This window comes from Scyliorhinus torazame, chromosome 22 (assembly GCF_047496885.1).
Source record: "Scyliorhinus torazame isolate Kashiwa2021f chromosome 22, sScyTor2.1, whole genome shotgun sequence".
NCBI classification, from domain to species: domain Eukaryota; kingdom Metazoa; phylum Chordata; class Chondrichthyes; order Carcharhiniformes; family Scyliorhinidae; genus Scyliorhinus; species Scyliorhinus torazame.
The window spans coordinates 3,169,963-3,191,322 of NC_092728.1; the positions used below are offsets into that span (position 1 = coordinate 3,169,963).

Here is a 21,360-nt window from a genome sequence, read left to right on the forward strand (position 1 = left end):
AAACCAGCCTGTAACTGCAACTCTCTAATCCCGTGGGAGGCACGGGAGCACAGTGGTTAGCACAATTGCTCCACGTGACAGGTTCGATACCCCCCTGGGTCACTGTCTGTGCGGAGTCTGCACATCCTCCCCGTGTGTGCGTGGATTTCCTCCGGGTGCTCCGGTTTCATCCCACAGCCCAGTGATGTGCGGGTTAGGTGGATTGGGCCGTGATAAATTCCCCTTAGTGTCCAGTTGAGGTTAAGTGGGGTTACTGGGTTATGGGATAGAGTGGAGGTGTGGGCTTGGGTAGGGAGCTCTTTCCAAGAGCCGGTGCAGACTCGATGGCCGAATGGCCTTTTCTGCACTAAATTCTATGACAATCATCCTTCACTGTGACTGGAACTCTCTAATCTCCCTTCACTGTGACTGGAACTCTCTAATCTCCCTTCACTGTAACTGGAACTCTCTAATCTCCCTTCACTGTGACTGGAACTCTCTAATCTCCCTTTCACTGTGACGGGAACTCTCTAATCTCCCTTCACTGTGACTGGAACTCTCTAATCTCCCTTCACTGTGACTGGAACTCTCTAATCTCCCTTCACTGTAACTGGAACTCTCTAATCTCCCTTCACTGTAACTGGAACTCTCTAATCTCCCTTCACTGTAACTGGAACTCTCTAATCTCCCTTCACTGTGACTGGAACTCTCTAATCTCCCTTCACTGTGACTGGAACTCCCTAATCTCCCTTTCACTGTAACTGGAACTCTCTAATCTCCCTTCACTGTGACGGGAACTCTCTAATCTCCCTTCACTGTAACTGGAACCCTCTAATCTCCCTTCACTGTAACTGGAACTCTCTAATCTCCCTTCACTGTGACTGGAACTCTCTAATCTCCCTTCACTGTAACTGGAACTCTCTAATCTCCCTTCACTGTAACTGTAACTCTCTAATCTCCCTTCACTGTAACTGGAACTCTAAGCTCCCTTCACTGTAACTGGAACTCTCTAATCTCCCTTCACTGTGACTGGAACTCTCTAATCTCCCTTCACTGTGACTGGAAGTCTCTAATCTCCCTTCACTGTGACTGTAACTCTCTAATCTCCCTTCACAGTAACTAAGTTTCTAATCTCCCTTCACTGTGACTGTAACTCTCTAATCTCCTTCACTGTGACTGTAACTCTCTAATCTCCCTTCACTGTGACTGTAACTCTCTAATCTCCTTTCAGTGTGACTGTAACTCTCTAATCTCCCTTCACTGTAACTGAAAGGTTCTAATCTCCCTTCACTGTGACTGGAACTCTCTGTACGTCCTTTACTGCGACTGGAAGTCGACCCACTGGGTCAGTTTTCTCGATGTCGGTGTGAATATGCTGTCTGTAGTGTGAGTATTGGTGTGAATACGTTGTGTGTAGTGTGTGTGTCAGTTTAAATAGGCTGTCTGTAGTGTGTGTTGTGTGAGTGTCGGTGTGAATACGTGTGTGTAGTGTGTAGTGTCGGTGTGAATACGCTGCCTGTAATGTGAGTGTCGGTGTGAATACGCTGTGTGTAGTGTGAGTCGGTGTGAATACGCTGCCTGTAGTGTGTCGGTGTGAATACGCTGTGTGTAGGTGTGAGTGTCGGTGTGAATACGCTGCCTGTAATGTGAGTGTCGGTGTGAATACGCTGCCTGTAGTGTGAGTGTCGGTGTGAATACGCTGCCTGTAATGTGAGTGTCGGTGTGAATACGCTGCCTGTAATGTGAGTGTCGGTGTGAATGCGCTGCCTGTAGTGTGAGTGTCGGTGTGAATACGCTGGCCTGTAGTGTGAGTGTCGGTGTGAATACGCTGCCTGTAATGTGAGTGTCGGTGTGAATACGCTGTGTGTAGTGTGAGTGTCGGTGTGAATACGCTGCCTGTAGTGTGAGTGTCGGTGTGAATACGCTGTGTGTAGTGTGTCGGTGGTGAATACGCTGCCTGTAGTGTGAGTGTCGGTGTGAATACGCTGTGTGCAGTGTGAGTGTCGGTGTGAATACGCTGTGTGTAGTGTGAGTGTCGGTGTGAATACGCTGTGTGTAGTGTGAGTGTCGGTGTGAATACGCTGCTGTAGTGTGAGTGTCGGTGTGAATACGCTGCCTGTAGTGTGAGTGTAACTCACACCCTTGGTTGTGGGTGTTTGTGTGACCAGAGTTGGGGATTAGAAATGTGTGTGTGTATGTTTTACCTGTTTTATTTATTCTTGGTCACTGACTAGGCCTGACATTATTGCCCAATCCTTGAAGATGAAAAGATGTTGGTTGAGTTGTCTTCTTGAACCCGCTGCAGTCCCCTGTGATGTAGGTACACCCACTGTGCTGTTAGGGAGTGAATTACAGGATTTTGTCCAGCGACAGTGAAGGAACGGCCGATATATTTCCGAGTAGGGATGGTGAGGGGCTCTGAGGGGAGCCTCCAGGTGGTGGGGGTCCCAGGTATCTGCTGCTCTTGTCCTTCTAGATGGTGGAGAGCGTGGGTTTGGAAGGTCGCTGCCTAAGGGGCCTTGGTGAGTTGCTGCAGTGCATCTTGTAGACGGTACACACGGCTGCCACTGTGCGTCGGTGGGGGGGGGGAGTGAATGTTTGTGGATGGGGTGTCGATCAAGCGGGGCTGCTTTGTCCTGGATGGTGTTGAGCTTCTCGAGTGTTGTTGGAGCCGCGCTCATCCAGGCAAGTGGAGAGTTTCCATCCCACTCCTGACTTGTGCCTTGGAGATGGTGGACAGGCTTTTGTGGGGGGTGGGGGGTGGGGGGGGGGGGGGGGGCGGGGCGGGGGGGGGGGGGCGGGGGGGGGGCGGGGGGGGGGGGGAGCGGGGGCGGGGGGGGGGGGGGTGTCAGGAGGTGAGTTACTCTCTGCAGGATTCCCAGCCTCTGACCTGCCCTGGTAGCCACAGTATTAATGTGTCTGGGTCCAGTTCAGTTTCTGGTCAATGGTAACCCCCAGGATGTTGATTGTGGGGGGTTCAGTGATGGTAAAGCCATTGAATGCCAAGGGGGCGGTGGTTAGATCCTCTCTTGTAGGAGATGGTTTTGTTGCACTGAGTGCTGAATTTGGTGCATTTTGAATGCTTACAGTGAGAGTTTGGTGACTGAGGGAGTTAGGTAAGGAGGGAGTAAGGTGCTCCTTTCATTTCATTTCCGCAAAGAGCGAGAAGGGAGCCAGGAGTTTGCAGAGAGTGCAGCTGACTGGGAGCAGAGTCGGAGGGCGGAGGTCCAGTTGGTCCACAGGGCGTCTATATTCTGTAAGGTAAGAGGGGATGGAGGCTAGGCCAGTTGCATGCTCCTCCTGTAGGATGTGGGTGGTGAGGGATACCACCGGTGTCCCCACTGACTACACCTGTGGGAAGTGCACCGAACTCCAGCTCCTCAGAGACCATGTTAGGGAACTGGAGCTGAAGCTGGATGAACTTCGGATCATCCGGGAGACAGAGGAGGTGATAGAGAAGAGTTACAAGGAGGTAACCACACCAAGGTACAGGACAAGAGTAGCTGGGTTACAGTCAGGGGAAAGAAAACAAACAGGCAGACAGTGCAGGGATCCCTCGTGGCCGTTCCCTTCAAAACAAGTATACCGTTTTGGATGCTGTTGGGGGGGATGACCTACTGGGGGAAGGCCCTAGCGGCCAGATCTCTGACACTGAGTCTGGCTCTGGGCTCAGAAGGGAAGGGGGGGAGAATAGAAAAGCAATAGTAATAGGAGATTCAATGGTTAGGGGAATAGATAGGAGATTCTGTGGTCGCGAGCGAGACTCCCGGAAGGTATGTTGCCTCCCGGGTGCCAGGGTCAGGGATGTCTCGGATCGTGTCTTCAGGATCCTTAAGGGGGAGGGGGAGCAGCCAGAAGTCGAGGTGCACATTGGTACCAACGACATAGGAGGAAAAGGGGTGTGGAGGTAATAAACGAGTTTAGGGAGTTCGGCTGGAAGTTAAAAGCCAGGACAGACAGAGTTGTCATCTCTGGTTTGTTGCCGGTGCCACGTGATAGCGAGGCTAGGAATAGGGGAGAGAGTGCAGCTGAACACGTGGCTGCAGGAAGGGTGTAGGAGGGAGGGCTTCAGGTATTTGGATAATTGGAGCGCATTCTGGGGAAGGTGGGACCTGTACAAGCAGGACGGGGTTGCATCTGAACCAGAGGGGCACCAATATCCTGGGAGGGAGGTTTTCTAGTACTCTTCGGAGGGTTTAAACTAATTTGGCAGGGGAATGGAACCGGATTTGTAGTCCAGCAACTAAGGTAGCCGATATTCAGGACGCCAAAACGTGTAATGAGGCAGTGGGGAAGGGAACACTGAGAAAAGGAGAGTACTTGCAGGCCACGGAGAGGGGTTGAAGTGTGTATACTTCAACTCAAGAAGCATCAGGAATTAGGTGGTTGTGAACTTAAGGCATGGATCGGTACTTGGGACTACGATGTGGTGGCCATCACGGAAACTTGGAGAGAAGAGGGGCAGAATGGTTGTTGGAGGTCCTGGTTATAGATGTTTCAATAAGATTAGGGAGGGTGGTAAAAGAGGTGGGGGGGTGGCATTATTAATTAGAGATAGTATAACAGCTGCAGAAAGGCAGTTCGAGGAGTATCAGCCTACTGAGGTAGTATGGGTTGAAGTCAGAAATAGGAAAGGAGCAGTCACCTTGTTGGGAGTTTTCTAAAGGTCCCCCAATAGTAGCAGAGATGTGAGGAACAGATTGGGAAACAGATTTTGGAAAGCTGCAGAAGTCTCAGGGTAGTAGTCATGGGTGACTTTAACTTCCCAAACATTGAGTGGAAACTCTTTCGATCAAATAGTTTGGATGGGGTGGTGTTTGTGCAGTGTGTCCAGGAAGCTTTTCTAACACAGTATGTAGATTGTCCGACCAGAGGGGAGGCAATATTGGATTTAGTACTTGGTAATGAACCAGGGCAAGTGATGGATTTGTTAGTGGGGGAGCACTTTGGAGATAGTGACCACAATTCTGTGACTTTCACTTTAGTAATGGAGAGGGATAGGTGCGTGCAACAGGGCAAGGTTTATAATTGGGGGAAGGGTAAATACGATGTCAGACAAGAATTGAAGTGCATAAGTTGGGAACATAGGCTGTCAGGGAAGGACACAAGTGAAATGTGGAACTTGTTCAAGGAAGGGTACTACGTGTCCTTGATATGTATGTCCCTGTCAGGTAGGGAAGAGATGGTCGAGTGAGGGAACCATGGTTGACAAGAGAAGTTGAATGTCTTGTTAAGAAGAAGAAGGAGACTTATGTAAGGCTGAGGAAACAAGGTTCAGACAGGGCGCTGGAGGGATACAAGATAGCCAGGAGAGAACTGAAGAAGGGGATTAGGAGAGCTAAGAGAGGGCATGAGAAATCTGGTGGGTAGGATCAAGGAAAACCCCAAGGCCTTTTACACATATGTGAGAAATATGAGAATGACTAGAGCGAGGGTAGGTCCGATCAAGGACAGTAGCGGGAGATTGTGTATTGAGCCTGAAGAGATAGGAGAGATCTTGAACGAGTACTTTTCTTCTGTATTTACAAATGAGAGGGGCCATATTGTTGGAAAGGACAGTGAGAAACAGACTGGTAAGCTCAAGGAAATACTTGTTAGGAAGGAAGATGTGTTGGGCATTTTGAAAAACTTGAGGATAGACAAGTCCCCCGGGCCTGACGGGATATATCCAAGGATTCTATGGGAAGCAAGAGATGAAATTGCAGAGCCGTTGGCAATGATCTTTTCGTCCTCACTGTCAACAGGGGTGGTACCAGGGGATTGGAGAGTGGCGAATGTCGTGCCCCTGTTCAAAAAAGGGACTAGGGATAACCCTGGGAATTACAGGCCAGTTAGTCTTACTTCGGTGGTAGGCAAAGTAATGGAAAGGGGACTGAAGGATAGGATTTCTGAGCATCTGGAAAGACACTGTTTGATTAGGGATAGTCAGCACGGATTTGTGAGGGGTAGGTCTTGCCTTACAAGTCTTATTGAATTCTTTGAGGAGGTGACCAAGCATGTGGATGAAGGTAAAGCAGTGGATGTAGTGCACATGGATTTTAGTAAGGCATTTGATAAGGTTCCCCATGGTAGGCTTATGCAGAAAGTAAGGAGTCATGGGATAGTGGGACATTTGGCCAGTTGGATAACGAACTGGCTAACCGATAGAAGTCAGAGAGTGGTGGTGGATGGCAAATATTCAGCCTGGATCCCAGTGACCAGTGGCGTACCGCAGGGATCAGTTCTGGGTCCTCTGCTGTTTGTGATTTTCATTAATGACTTGGATGAGGGAGTTGAAGGGTGGGTCAGTAAATTTGCAGACGATACGAAGATTGGTGGAGTTGTGGATAGTAAGGAGGGCTGTTGTCGGCTGCAAAGAGACATAGATAGGATGCAGAGCTGGGCTGAGAAGTGGCAGATGGAGTTTAACCCTGAAAAGTGTGAGGTTGTCCATTTTGGAAGGACAAATATGAATGTGGAATACAGGGTTAACGGTAGAGTTCTTGGCAATGTGGAGGAGCAGAGAGATCTTGGGGTCTATGTTCATACATCTTTGAAAGTTGCCACTCAAGTGGATAGAGCTGTGAAGAAGGCCTATGGTGTGCTCGCGTTCATTAACAGAGGGATTGAATTTAAGAGCCGTGAGGTGATGATGCAGCTGTACAAAACTTTGGTAAGGCCACATTTGGAGTACTGTGTACAGTTCTGGTCGCCTCATTTTAGGAAGGATGTGGAAGCTTTGAAAAGGTGCAAAGGAGATTTACCAGGATGTTGCCTGGAATGGAGAGTAGGTCTTACGAGGAAAGGTTGAGGGTGCTCGGCCTTTTCTCATTAGAACGGAGAAGGATGAGGGGCGACTTGATAGAGGTTTATAAGATGATCAGGAGAATAGATAGAGTAGACAGTCAGAGACTTTTTCCCCGGGTGGAACAAACCATTACAAGGGGACATAAATTTAAGGTGAAAGGTGGAAGATATAGGGGGGATGTCAGAGGTAGGTTCTTTACCCAGAGAGTAGTGGGGGCATGGAATGCACTGCCTGTGGAAGTAGTTGAGTCGGAAACATTAGGGACCTTCAAGCAGCTATTGGATAGGTACATGGATTACGGTAAAATGATATAGTGTAGATTAATTTGTTCTTAAGGGCAGCACGGTAGCATTGTGGATAGCACAATTGCTTCACAGCTCCAGGGTCCCAGGTTCGATTCCGGCTTGGGTCACTGTCTGTGCGGAGTCTGCACATCCCCCCCGTGTGTGCGTGGGTTTCCTCCGGGTGCTCCGGTTTCCTCCCACAGTCCAAAGATGTGCAGGTTAGGTGGATTGGCTGTGATAAATTGCCCTTAGTGTCCAAAATTGCCCTTAGTGTTGGGTGGAGGTGTTGACTTTGGGTAGGGTGCTCTTTCCAAGAGCCGGTGCAGACTCAATGGGCCGAATGGCCTCCTTCTGCACTGTAAATTCAATGATAATCTATGATTAGCCTAGGACAAAGGTTCGGCACAACATCGTGGGCCGAAGGGCCTGGTCTGTGCTGTATTTTCTATGTTCTATGGTCATTGCCGGGCACTTGTGTGGTGTGAATGTAACTTGCCCCTTGTCAGCCCCCAGCCTGGATATTGTCCAGGTCTTGTTTCATTATCTGAGGAGTGGCGAATGGTGCTGAACATTGTGCAGTCATCCGCAAACATCCCCACTTCTGACCTTGTGATGGAAGGGAGATCACTGATGAAGCAGCGGAAGGTTGTTGGGCCGAGGACACTACCCTGAGGAACTCCTGCAGTGATGTCCTGGAGCTGAGATGATTGACCTCCAAACATCACAACCATCTTCCTTTGTGCCGGGAATGACTCCAACCAGCGGAGAGTTTCCCCCAATTCCCACTGACTCCAGTTTAGCTCGGGCTCCTTGATGCCACACTCGGTCAAACGCTGCCTTGTTGAGGGCAGTCACTCTCACCTCACCTCTGGCATTCAGCTCCTTTGTCCATGTTTGAACTAAGGTTTATACTGAGCTTCGTGACCTTGTGGAACCCAAATTGAGTGTGGGTGATCAGTTAGCCGAGTGCTTGTTTCTACCTGTGAGGACCTATGTCGGCCTGTGCACTCGTGTCGGCATGTGTGATAGAGTGAGCGCCTGTGCGGGAAGGGGGAGAGTGCGGTGCACGTGCACAGGGGAGGGGGAGAGTGCATGCACGCGCACAGGGGAGGGGGGAGAGTGCATGCACGCGCACAGGGGAGGGGGGAAGAGTGCGTGCACGCGCACCGGGGAGGGTGGAGAGTGCATGCACGCGCACCGGGGTGGGGGAGAGTGCGTGCATGCACACGGGGGAGGGGGGAGAGTGCGTGTACGCGCACGGGGGAGGGGGGGAAGAGTGCGTGCACGCGCACAGGGGAGGGGGAGAGTGCGTGCACGCACACAGGGGAGGGGGAGAGTGCGTGCATGCGCACAGGGGAGGGGGAGAGTGTGTGCACGCGCACAGAGGAGGGGGAGAGTGCGTGCACGCGCACAGGGGAGGGGGAGAGTGCGTGCACGCGCACGGGAGGGGGAGAGTGCGTGCACGCGCACAGGGGAGGGGGAGAGTGCGTGCACGCGCACAGGGGAGGGGGAGAGTGCGTGCACGCGCACAGGGGAGGGGGAGAGTGCGTGCACGCGCACAGGGGAGGGGGAGAGTGCGTGCACGCGCACGGGAGGGGGAGAGTGCGTGCACGCGCACAGGGGAGGGGGAGAGTGCGTGCACGCGCACAGGGGAGGGGAGAGTGCGTGCACGCGCACAGGGGAGGGGGAGAGTGCGTGCACGTGCACAGGGGAGGGGGAGAGTGCGTGCACGTGCACAGGGGAGGGGGAGAGTGCGTGCACGCGCACAGGGGAGGGGGAGAGTGCGTGCACGCGCACAGGGGAGGGGGAGAGTGCGTGCACGCGCACAGGGGAGGGGGAGAGTGCGTGCACGCGCACAGGGGAGGGGGAGAGTGCGTGCACGCGCACAGGGGAGGGGGAGAGTGCGTGCACGCGCACAGGGGAGGGGGAGAGTGCGTGCACGCGCACAGGGGAGGGGGAGAGTGCGTGCACGCGCACAGGGGAGGGGGAGAGTGCGTGCACGCGCACAGGGGAGGGGGAGAGTGCGTGCACGCGCACAGGGGAGGGGGAGAGTGCGTGCACGCGCACAGGGGAGGGGGAGAGTGCGTGCACGCGCACAGGGGAGGGGGAGAGTGCGTGCACGCGCACAGGGGAGGGGGAGAGTGCGTGCACGCGCACAGGGGAGGGGGAGAGTGCGTGCACGCGCACAGGGGAGGGGGAGAGTGCGTGCACGCGCACAGGGGAGGGGGAGAGTGCGTGCACGAGCACAGGGGAGGGGGAGAGTGCGTGCACGCGCACAGGGGAGGGGGAGAGTGCGTGCACGCGCACAGGGGAGGGGGAGAGTGCGTGCACGCGCACAGGGGAGGGGGAGAGTGCGTGCACGCGCACAGGGGAGGGGGAGAGTGCGTGCACGCGCACAGGGGAGGGGGAGAGTGCGTGCACGCGCACGGGAGGGGGAGAGTGCGTGCACGCGCACAGGGGAGGGGGAGAGTGCGTGCACGCGCACCGGGGAGGGGGGAGAGTGCGTGCACGCGCACAGGGGAGGGGAGAGTGCGTGCACGCGCACAGGGGAGGGGGAGAGTGCGTGCACGCGCACAGGGGAGGGGGAGAGTGCGTGCACGCGCACAGGGGAGGGGGAGAGTGCGTGCACGCGCACAGGGGAGGGGGAGAGTGCGTGCACGCGCACAGGGGAGGGGGAGAGTGCGTGCACGCGCACAGGGGAGGGGGAGAGTGCGTGCACGCGCACAGGGGAGGGGGAGAGTGCGTGCACGCGCACAGGGGAGGGGGAGAGTGCGTGCACGCGCACAGGGGAGGGGGAGAGTGCGTGCACGCGCACAGGGGAGGGGGAGAGTGCGTGCACGCGCACAGGGGAGGGGGAGAGTGCGCGCACGCGCACAGGGGAGGGGGAGAGTGCGTGCACGCGCACGGGAGGGGGAGAGTGCGTGCACGCGCACAGGGGAGGGGGAGAGTGTGTGCACGCGCATGGGAGGGGGCGAGTGCGTGCACGCGCACAAGGGAGGGGGAGAGTGCGTGCACAGCGGAGGGGGGAGAGGGCGGTGCACGCGCACAGGGGAGGGGGAGAGAGCGTGCACGCGCACAGGGGAGGGGGGAGAGTGCGTGCACGCGCACGGGAGGGGGAGAGTGCGTGCACGCGCACAGGGGAGGGGGAGAGTGCGTGCACGCGCACTGGATGGGGCGGGTGCGTGCACGCGCATGGGAGGGGGCGAGTGCGTGCACGCGCACAAGGGAGGGGGAGAGTGCGTGCACGCGCACAGCGGAGGGGGGAGAGGGCGGTGCACGCGCACAGGGGAGGGGGAGAGAGCGTGCACGCGCACAGGGGAGGGGGAGAGAGCGTGCACGCGCACAGGGGAGGGGGAGAGAGCGTGCACGCGCACAGGGGAGGGGGAGAGAGCGTGCACGCGCACAGCGGAGGGGGGAGAGTGCGGTGCACGCGCACAGGGGAGGGGGAGAGAGCGTGCACGCGCACAGGGGAGGGGGAGAGAGCGTGCACGCGCACAGGGGAGGGGGAGAGTGCGTGCACGCACACGGGAGGGGGAGAGTGCGTGCACGCACACAGGGGAGGGGGAGAGTGCGTGCACGCGCACAGGGGAGGGGGAGAGTGCGTGCACGCGCACAGGGGAGGGGGAGAGTGCATGCACGCGCACAGGGGAGGGGGAGAGTGCGTGCACGCGCACAGCGGAGGGGGGAGAGGGCGGTGCACGCGCACAGGGGAGGGGGAGAGTGCGTGCACGCGCACAGGGGAGGGGGAGAGTGCGTGCACGCGCACAGCGGAGGGGGGAGAGTACGCGCACAGGGGAGGGGGAGAGGGCGGTGCATGACCACAAGCGGGTGGGGGGGGGAGGTTTGTGATGGTATGTGTCAATAGTCCCTCGCTAAACCCTCTCTCTCATTCCCTCACCCCTGACCCTCTGTCACCCAGGTTCACAACCTTGTTGCCATTGAGCTGGCGTACATCAACACCAAGCACCCGGACTTCAGCGACGCGGCCATGGTGTCTGCTTCAGTCAACAGCTCCCAGGTAATTAGCGATGTAATTGCGGATTCAGCCAGCTACACTGCACGGTGTGCAGGGCACCGAGTGAAGGAATCGCAGACATAGACCCCCGTCCCATCGCCGTGTGGGGGAATCACAGACCCCCGTCCCGTCACCTTGTGGGGGAATCACAGACCCCCGTCCCATCGCCGTGTGGGGGAATCACAGACCGCCGTCCCATCACCGTGTGGGGGAATCATTGACCCCCGTCCCATCACCGTGTGGGGGAATCACAGACCCCCGTCCCATCACCGTGTGGGGGAATCACAGACGCCCGTCCCGTCACCGTGTGGGGGAATCACAGACACAGACCCCCGTCCCGTCACCGTGTGGGGGAATCACAGACACAGACCCTCCATCCCATCACCGTGTGGGGGAATCACAGACCCCCGTCCCATCACCGTGTGGGGGAATCACAGACCCCCGTCCCATCGCCGTGTGGGGGAATCACAGACCCCCGTCCCATCACCGTGTGGGGGAATCACAGACCCCCGTCCCATCGCCGTGTGGGGGAATCACAGACCCCCGTCCCATCACCGTGTGGGGGAATCATAGACCCCCGTCCCATCACCGTGTGGGGGAATCACAGACACAGACCCCCGTCCCGTCACCGTGTGGGGGAATCACAGACACAGACCCTCCATCCCATCACCCTGTGGGGGAATCACAGACCCTCGTCCCATCACCGTGTGGGGGAATCATAGACCCCCGTCCCATCACCCTGTGGGGGAATCACAGACCCCCGTCCAATCACCCTGTGGGGGAATCACAGACCCCCGTCCCATCACCCTGTGGGGGAATCACAGACCCCCGTCCCATCACCCTGTGGGGGAATCACAGACCCCCGTCCCATCACCCTGTGGGGGAATCACAGACCCCCGTCCCATCGCCGTGTGGGGGAATCACAGACCCCCATCCCATCAACATGTGGGGGAATCACAGACCCCCGTCCCATCGCGGTGTGGGGGAATCACAGACCCCCGTCCCATCGCCGTGTGGGGGAATCACAGACCCCCGTCCCATCGCCGTGTGGGGGAATCACAGACACAGGCCCCCGTCCCATCACCGTGTGGGGGAATCACAGACCCCCGAACCATCGCCGTGTGGGGGAATCACAGACCCCCGTCCCATCGCCGTGTGGGGGAATCACAGACCCCCGTCCCATCGCCGTGTGGGGGAATCACAGACACAGGCCCCCGTCCCATCACCGTGTGGGAGATTCACAGGCCCCCGTCCCATCGCCGTGTGGGGGAATCACAGACCCCCGTCCCATCACCGTGTGGGGGAATCACAGACCCCCGTCCCATCGCCGTGTGGGGGAATCACAGACACAGGCCCCCGTCCCATCGCCGTGTGGGGGAATCACAGACCCCCGTCCCATCGCCGTGTGGGGGAATCACAGACCCCCGTCCCATCGCCGTGTGGGGGAATCACAGACCCCCGTCCCATCGCCGTGTGGGGGAATCACAGACCCCCGTCCCATCGCCGTGTGGGGGAATCACAGACCCCCGTCCCATCGCCGTGTGGGGGAATCACAGACCCCCGTCCCATCGCCGTGTGGGGGAATCACAGACCCCCGTCCCATCGCCGTGTGGGGGAATCACAGACCCCCGTCCCATCGCCGTGTGGGGGAATCACAGACCCCCGTCCCATCGCCGTGTGGGGGAATCACAGACCCCCGTCCCATCGCCGTGTGGGGGAATCACAGACCCCCGTCCCATCGCCGTGTGGGGGAATCACAGACCCCCGTCCCATCGCCGTGTGGGGGAATCACAGACACAGACCCCCGTCCCATCGCCGTGTGGGGGAATCACAGACCCCCGTCCCATCGCGGTGTGGGGGAATCACAGACCCCCGTCCCATCGCCGTGTGGGGGAATCACAGACCCCCATCCCATCGCCGTGTGGGGGAATCACAGACCCCCGTCCCATCACCGTGTGGGGGAATCACAGACCCCCGTCCCATCGCCGTGTGGGGGAATCACAGACACAGACCCCCGTCCCATCGCCGTGTGGGGGAATCACAGACCCCCGTCCCATCGCCGTGTGGGGGAATCACAGACACAGAATCATGTGGTGGACTCAGTGTGTAGACACCTGCCTGAGGTCTGAGTTGTTGCTTATTGCTGTGTATGGCTGTGGAGTCTGAGGGCTCGCCGCTCTGATTGTGTCCGCAGGCTGAAGTTCACCCGGACGGGGCACGGAAATGGAAGACCGAGAAGGCGGACGAGAAATCTTCTGAGGAGAAATCCATCAATCCCTCTGGTTCCATGTTCTCCAGTCCCAGTAAAGGACATGTTGTGAATCTGCTGGATGCGGTGAGTTGGGTTGATGGATCTGTATATTCGGAACCCTGGATATCCGTTATCCCGTCTCACTTCCCAAATATGACGTGAAGTCTGAGCTTTTTGGCAAAGTCCACTGGAACTTTATTGGTCAGCTGTGGTGCCCACTGGAACTTTATTAGTCAGCTGTGGTGCCCACTGGAACTTTATTAGTCAGCTGTCGTGCCCACTGGAACTTTATTAGTCGGCTGTCGTGCCCACTGGAACTTTATTGGTCAGCTGTGGTGCCCACTGGAACTTTATTAGTCAGCTGTGGTGCCCACTGGAACTTTATTAGTCAGCTGTCGTGCCCACTGGAACTTTATTAGTCGGCTGTCGTGCCCACTGGAACTTTATTGGTCAGCTGTCGTGCCCACTGGAACTTTATTAGTCAGCTGTGGTGCCCACTGGAACTTTATTAGTCAGCTGTGGTGCCCACTGGAACTTTATTAGTCAGCTGTGGTGCCCACTGGAACTTTATTGGTCAGCTGTCGTGCCCACTGGAACTTTATTGGTCAGCTGTGGTGCCCACTGGAACTTTATTGGTCAGCTGTCGTGCCCACTGGAACTTTATTAGTCAGCTGTGGTGCCCACTGGAACTTTATTGGTCAGCTGTGGTGCCCACTGGAACTTTATTTTCAATACAACATTAAGAGAATTCTTAACCCTTTAACAAGCTGGTCAGACTGATTGTCTTTAGCGAATACAGTGGTTGTGTTTAAAAATCCCGATAGTGGGAGCAGCACGGTGGCACAGTGGTTAGCACTGCTGCCTCACAGCGCCGAGGTCCCAGGTTCGATCCCGGCCCCGGGTCACTGTCCGTGTGGAGTTTGCACATTCTCCCCGTGTTTGCGTGGGTTTCGCCCCCACAACCCAAAGATGTACAGGGCAGGTGGATTGGCCACGCTAAATTGACCCTCAATTGGAAAAAAATAATTGGGTACTCTAAATTTAAAAAAAAAATACAGTGGTAGTTTCTTCAAAGCATAATACACAGGATAAAATGACTGAGTGATTTAAACAAAAGAAAGATGGCGATTGAGCAAAAGCAGCAAGGAAATAGGTTTCAGAAAAAGATAGATTGATTCTGGAATGAATTTCTCCATCTCGGCAAGTGATTCGTAAGGAGATTATTATCTTACGGTCTCGCCGCCTTTACACCTCTGATTGGCTTTAACTAATCTATAATTCACTCAATTCGGCCAAAGTGTCTGTCCATCCATTTAAGAGATATATGTATTTAAATATATTGGTGCCAATTTCTCATTCCATCGCCTGTCAATTTTCCAACTTATCCACATCTGCTTTATTGGAGAAACACCGTTTTTGCTAAGAGATTATCAGCCCGAGACTGGCTGTTAGCATCGAGACGGAACTACCACTTCTTTACTGTGGGGCCTTTTAGCTAGTTGACATCACTGTTCTTACAATCTTAAGCAAGTCTCACGCAACTTGCAAAATGTTCCCAGCTATTCGGCGTCCCTTACTCTCATGGATAATATGATTGTAGTCAATTATTCTCAATGAGTTCACCTTGAAATCCCTTGTACCTGACTAGATTAGTCAATTTCTATCAGTGGAGTTGGATCAGAGAGCTCTGGCTGTCGGGGGGAGGGGGGGGGGGCAGACAATGAGTCAGTATGGGTCAGAGAGGGAGGGTGGGCAGCTGCTGCCTGTGTGGGGCGGCGTGAGGTGGCTGGTCCACTCTTGTGTGCGAGACCCGTGGGTTACTCTGTACACCAGGACGTTGTTCAACATCCTGTGTGCGAGACCCGTGGGTGTGCAAGCTGGTTTTAACCGTCTCACTCTGTATCTTGCAGCCGGTGCCGGTGTCGCGCAAGTTGAGTCTCCGGGAACAACGGGACTGCGAGGTCATCCAGCGGCTGATCAAATCCTACTTTCTCATTGTCCGCAAGACCATTCAGGACAGGTGAGTTTGCGGGATTCCGTTTGCTCAACGTGGCCTCTGCTTCCCATCCGCTGCCTCCGCTGCCCTTCCTCTGTCTCTTCCAATGTCTCGGTGCTGACATTCTCCTGGCAGTCTGCTCTAATCTCCCCACCCAAAGGCGCGTGTACTCAAGAGGATTGAGGTCGAGCAAAGCAGTGCAGCATTTCCCTGCAGAGGGATTGCTGAAGGTGAGCTGCAGGGGGATCTGGCGGTCCTGGTACATGATTTACAAAGTTGGTCTGCAAGTACGGAGCGTTGTTCGAAAGGCAAATGGAATGATGGCTTTTATTGCAAAGGAAATGGAATATACAAACGTATGATATACGAGCAGAAGACTGGATGTTTATTCACGTTTATACAGGATTGTTGAGACCACTGTCTGTGCGGAGTCTGCACGTTCTCCAGTCTGTACACTGACAGTGCAGAGGTCAGGGAGGTGTGTACACTGACAGTGCAGAGAGGTCAGGGAGGTGTGTACACAGTGCAGAGGGGTCAGGGAGGTGTGTACACTGACAGTGCAGAGAGGTCAGGGAGGTGTGTACACTGACAGTGCAGAGAGGTCAGGGAGGTGTGTACACAGTGCAGAGGGGTCATGGAGGTGTGTACACTGACAGTGCAGAGAGGTCAGGGAGGTGTGTACACTGACAGTGCAGAGAGGTCAGGGAGGTGTGTACACAGTGCAGAGGGGTCAGGGAGGTGTGTACACTGACAGTGCAGAGAGGTCAGGGAGGTGTGTACACTGACAGTACAGAGAGGTCAGGATGGTGTGTACACTGACAGTGCAGAGAGGTCAGGGCGGTGTGTACACTGACAGTGCAGAGAGGTCAGGGCGGTGTGTACAGTGACAGTGCAGAGAGGTCAGGGAGGTGTGTACACTGACAGTGCAGAGAGGTCAGGGAGGTGTGTACACTGACAGTGCAGAGAGGTCAGGGCGGTGTGTACACTGACAGTACAGAGAGGTCAGGGCGGTGTGTACAGTGACAGTGCAGAGAGGTCAGGGAGGTGTGTACACTGACAGTGCAGAGAGGTCAGGGAGGTGTGTACACTGACAGTGCAGAGAGGTCAGGGTAGTGTGTACACTGACAGTGCAGAGAGGTCAGGGCGGTGTGTACACTGACAGTGCAGAGGGGTCAGGGGGTGTGTACACTGACAGTTCAGAGAGGTCAGGGAGGTGTGTACACTGACAGTGCAGAGAGGTCAGGGAGGTGTGTACACTCACAGTGCAGAGAGGTCAGGGAGGTGTGTACACTGACAGTGCAGAGAGGTCAGGGCGGTGTGTACACTGACAGTGCAGAGAGGTCAGGGAGGTGTGTACACTGACAGTGCAGCGGGGTCAGGGAGGTGTGTACACTGACAGTGCAGAGAGGTCAGGGAGGTGTGCACACTGACAGTACAGAGAGGACAGGGAGGTGTGTACACTGACAGTGCAGAGAGGTCAGGGAGGTGTGTACACACAGTGCAGCGGGGTCAGGGAGGTGTGTACACTCACAGTGCAGAGAGGTCAGGGAGGTGTGTACACTGACAGTGCAGAGAGGTCAGGGAGGTGTGTACACTGACAGTGCAGAGAGGTCAGGGTGGTGTGTACACAGTGCAGAGAGGTCAGGATGGTGTGTACACTGACAGTACAGAGAGGTCAGGGAGGTGTGTACACTGACAGTGCAGAGAGGTCAGGGAGGTGTGTACACTGACAGTGCAGAGAGGTCAGGGAGGTGTGAACACTGACAGTGCAGCGGGGTCAGGGAGGTGTGTACACTCACAGTACAGAGAGGTCAGGGAGGTGTGTACACTCACAGTGCAGAGAGGTCAGGGAGGTGTGTACACTCACAGTGCAGAGAGGTCAGGGTGGTGTGTACACTGACAGTGCAGAGAGGTCAGGGAGGTGTGTACACTGACAGTGCAGAGAGGTCAGGGTGGTGTGTACACTGACAGTGCAGAGAGGTCAGGGAGGTGTGTACACTGACAGTGCAGAGAGGTCAGGGAGGTGTGTACACTGACAGTGCAGAGAGGTCAGGGAGGTGTGTACACTGACAGTGCAGAGGGGTCAGGGAGGTGTGTACACTGACAGTGCAGAGAGGTCAGGGAGGTGTGTACACTGACAGTGCAGAGAGGTCAGGGAGGTGTGTACACTGACAGTGCAGAGGGGTCAGGGAGGTGTGTACACTGACAGTACAGAGAGGTCAGGATGGTGTGTACACTGACAGTGCAGAGAGGTCAGGGAGGTGTGTACACTGACAGTACAGAGAGGTCAGGGAGGTGTGTACACACAGTGCAGAGAGGTCAGGGAGGTGTGTACACTGACAGTACAGAGAGGTCAGGGAGGTGTGTACACTGACAGTGCAGCGGGGTCAGGGAGGTGTGTACACTGACAGTGCAGAGAGGACAGGGAGGTGTGTACACTGACAGTGGTGAGAGGTCAGGGAGGTGTGTACACTGACAGTACAGAGAGGTCAGGGTGGTGTGTACACAGTGCAGAGAGGTCAGGGAGGTGTGTACACTGACAGTGCAGAGAGGTCAGGGTGGTGTGTACACTGACAGTACAGAGAGGTCATGGTGGTGTGTCCACTGACAGTGCAGACAGGTCAGGATGGTGTGTACACTGACAGTGCAGAGAGGTCAGGGAGGTGTGTACACTGACAGTGCAGAGAGGTCAGGGAGGTGTGTACACTGACAGTGCAGGGAGGTGTGTACACTGACAGTGCAGAGAGGACAGGGAGGTGTGTACACTCACAGTGCAGAGAGGTCAGGGAGGTGTGTACACTGACAGTGCAGAGAGGTCAGGGAGGTGTGTACACTGACAGTGCAGAGAGGTCAGGGAGGTGTGTACACTGACAGTGCAGAGAGGTCAGGGAGGTGTGTACACTGACAGTGCAGCGGGGTCAGGGAGGTGTGTACACACAGTGCAGACAGGACAGGGAGGTGTGCACACTGACACTGCAGAGAAGTCAGGGAGGTGTGTACACTGACAGTGCAGCGGGGTCAGGGAGGTGTGTACACTGACAGTGCAGCGGGGTCAGGGAGGTGTGTACACACAGTGCAGACAGGACAGGGAGGTGTGTACACTGACACTGCAGAGAAGTCAGGGAGGTGTGTACACTGACAGTACAGAGAGGTCAGGGTGGTGTGTACACAGTGCAGAGAGGTCAGGATGGTGTGTACACTGACAGTACAGAGAGGTCAGGGAGGTGTGTACACTGACAGTGCAGCGGGGTCAGGGAGGTGTGTACACTGACAGTGCAGAGAGGTCAGGGTGGTGTGTCCACTGACAGTGCAGACAGGTCAGGATGGTGTGTACGCTGACAGTGCAGCGGGGTCAGGGAGGTGTGTACACTGACAGTGCAGAGAGGTCAGGGCGGTGTGTACACTGACAGTGCAGAGAGGTCAGGGAGGTGTGTACACTGACAGTGCAGAGAGGTCAGGGAGGTGTGTACACTGACAGTGCAGCGGGGTCAGGGAGGTGTGTACACTGACAGTGCAGAGAGGTCAGGGAGGTGTGTACACTGACAGTGCAGCGGGGTCAGGGTGGTGTGTGCACTGACAGTGCAGACAGGTCAGGATGGTGTGTACACTGACAGTGCAGCGGGGTCAGGGAGGTGTGTACACTGACAGTGCAGAGAGGTCAGGGAGGTGTGTACACTGACAGTGCAGAGAGGTCAGGGAGGTGTGTACACTGACGGTGCAGAGAGGTCAGGGAGGTGTGTGCACTGACAGTGCAGAGAGGTCAGGGTGGTGTGTCCACTGACAGTGCAGACAGGTCAGGATGGTGTGTACGCTGACAGTGCAGCGGGGTCAGGGAGGTGTGTACACTGACAGTGCAGAGAGGTCAGGGCGGTGTGTACACTGACAGTGCAGAGAGGTCAGGGAGGTGTGTACACTGACAGTGCAGAGAGGTCAGGGAGGTGTGTACACTGACAGTGCAGCGGGGTCAGGGAGGTGTGTACACTGACAGTGCAGAGAGGTCAGGGAGGTGTGTACACTGACAGTGCAGCGGGGTCAGGGTGGTGTGTGCACTGACAGTGCAGACAGGTCAGGATGGTGTGTACACTGACAGTGCAGCGGGGTCAGGGAGGTGTGTACACTGACAGTGCAGAGAGGTCAGGGAGGTGTGTACACTGACAGTGCAGAGAGGTCAGGGAGGTGTGTACACTGACGGTGCAGAGAGGTCAGGGAGGTGTGTACACTGACAGTGCAGCGGGGTCAGGGAGGTGTGTACACTGACAGTGCAGAGAGGTCAGGGAGGTGTGTACACTGACAGTGCAGAGAGGTCAGGGAGGAGTGTACATTGACAGTGCAGAGAGGTCAGGATTGTGTGTACACTGACAGTGCAGCGGGGTCAGGGAGGTGTGTACACTGACAGTGCAGAGAGGTCAGGGAGGTGTGTACACTGACAGTGCAGCGGGGTCAGGGAGGTGTGTACACTGACAGTGCAGAGAGGTCAGGGAGGTGTGTACACTGACAGTGCAGAGAGGTCAGGGAGGAGTGTACACTGACAGTACAGAGAGGTCAGGGAGGTGTGTACACTGACAGTGCAGCGGGGTCAGGGAGGTGTGTACACTGACAGTGCAGAGAGGACAGGGAGGTGTGTACACTGACAGTGGTGAGAGGTCAGGGAGGTGTGTACACTGACAGTACAGAGAGGTCAGGGTGGTGTGTACACAGTGCAGAGAGGTCAGGGAGGTGTGTACACTGACAGTGCAGAGAGGTCAGGGTGGTGTGTACACTGACAGTACAGAGAGGTCATGGTGGTGTGTCCACTGACAGTGCAGACAGGTCAGGATGGTGTGTACACTGACAGTGCAGAGAGGTCAGGGAGGTGTGTACACTGACAGTGCAGAGAGGTCAGGGAGGTGTGTACACTGACAGTGCAGGGAGGTGTGTACACTGACAGTGCAGAGAGGACAGGGAGGTGTGTACACTCACAGTGCAGAGAGGTCAGGGAGGTGTGTACACTGACAGTGCAGAGAGGTCAGGGAGGTGTGTACACTGACAGTGCAGAGAGGTCAGGGAGGTGTGTACACTGACAGTGCAGAGAGGTCAGGGAGGTGTGTACACTGACAGTGCAGCGGGGTCAGGGAGGTGTGTACACACAGTGCAGACAGGACAGGGAGGTGTGTACACTGACACTGCAGAGAAGTCAGGGAGGTGTGTACACTGACAGTGCAGCGGGGTCAGGGAGGTGTGTACACTGACAGTGCAGCGGGGTCAGGGAGGTGTGTACACACAGTGCAGACAGGACAGGGAGGTGTGTACACTGACACTGCAGAGAAGTCAGGGAGGTGTGTACACTGACAGTACAGAGAGGTCAGGGTGGTGTGTACACAGTGCAGAGAGGTCAGGATGGTGTGTACACTGACAGTACAGAGAGGTCAGGGAGGTGTGTACACTGACAGTGCAGCGGGGTCAGGGAGGTGTGTACACTGACAGTGCAGAGAGGTCAGGGTGGTGTGTTCACTGACAGTGCAGACAGGTCAGGATGGTGTGTACGCTGACAGTGCAGCGGGGTCAGGGAGGTGTGTACACTGACAGTGCAGAGAGGTCAGGGCGGTGTGTACACTGACAGTGCAGAGAGGTCAGGGAGGTGTGTACACTGACAGTGCAGAGAGGTCAGGGAGGTGTGTACACTGACAGTGCAGCGGGGTCAGGGAGGTGTGTACACTGACAGTGCAGAGAGGTCAGGGAGGTGTGTACACTGACAGTGCAGCGGGGTCAGGGTGGTGTGTGCACTGACAGTGCAGACAGGTCAGGATGGTGTGTACACTGACAGTGCAGCGGGGTCAGGGAGGTGTGTACACTGACAGTGCAGAGAGGTCAGGGAGGTGTGTACACTGACAGTGCAGAGAGGTCAGGGAGGTGTGTACACTGACGGTGCAGAGAGGTCAGGGAGGTGTGTACACTGACAGTGCAGAGAGGTCAGGGTGGTGTGTCCACTGACAGTGCAGACAGGTCAGGATGGTGTGTACGCTGACAGTGCAGCGGGGTCAGGGAGGTGTGTACACTGACAGTGCAGAG

The 21,360-nt window shown here is 56.0% G+C and overlaps 2 protein-coding genes across 2 annotated transcripts in view; one reads left to right on the plus strand and one right to left on the minus strand.

The window, feature by feature from the left end:
• Positions 1–21,360, minus strand: part of LOC140399406 (rho guanine nucleotide exchange factor 3-like) — a 930,630-nt gene that overhangs the window by 454,405 nt on the left and 454,865 nt on the right. The gene's annotated exons all lie outside the window — the stretch shown is intronic.
• Positions 1–21,360, plus strand: part of LOC140399382 (dynamin-1-like protein) — a 223,379-nt gene that overhangs the window by 152,446 nt on the left and 49,573 nt on the right. The window contains 3 exon segments of the mRNA XM_072488968.1: positions 10,970–11,068; positions 13,260–13,400; positions 15,227–15,336. Coding sequence (XP_072345069.1) covers positions 10,970–11,068; positions 13,260–13,400; positions 15,227–15,336 — 350 coding nt within the window.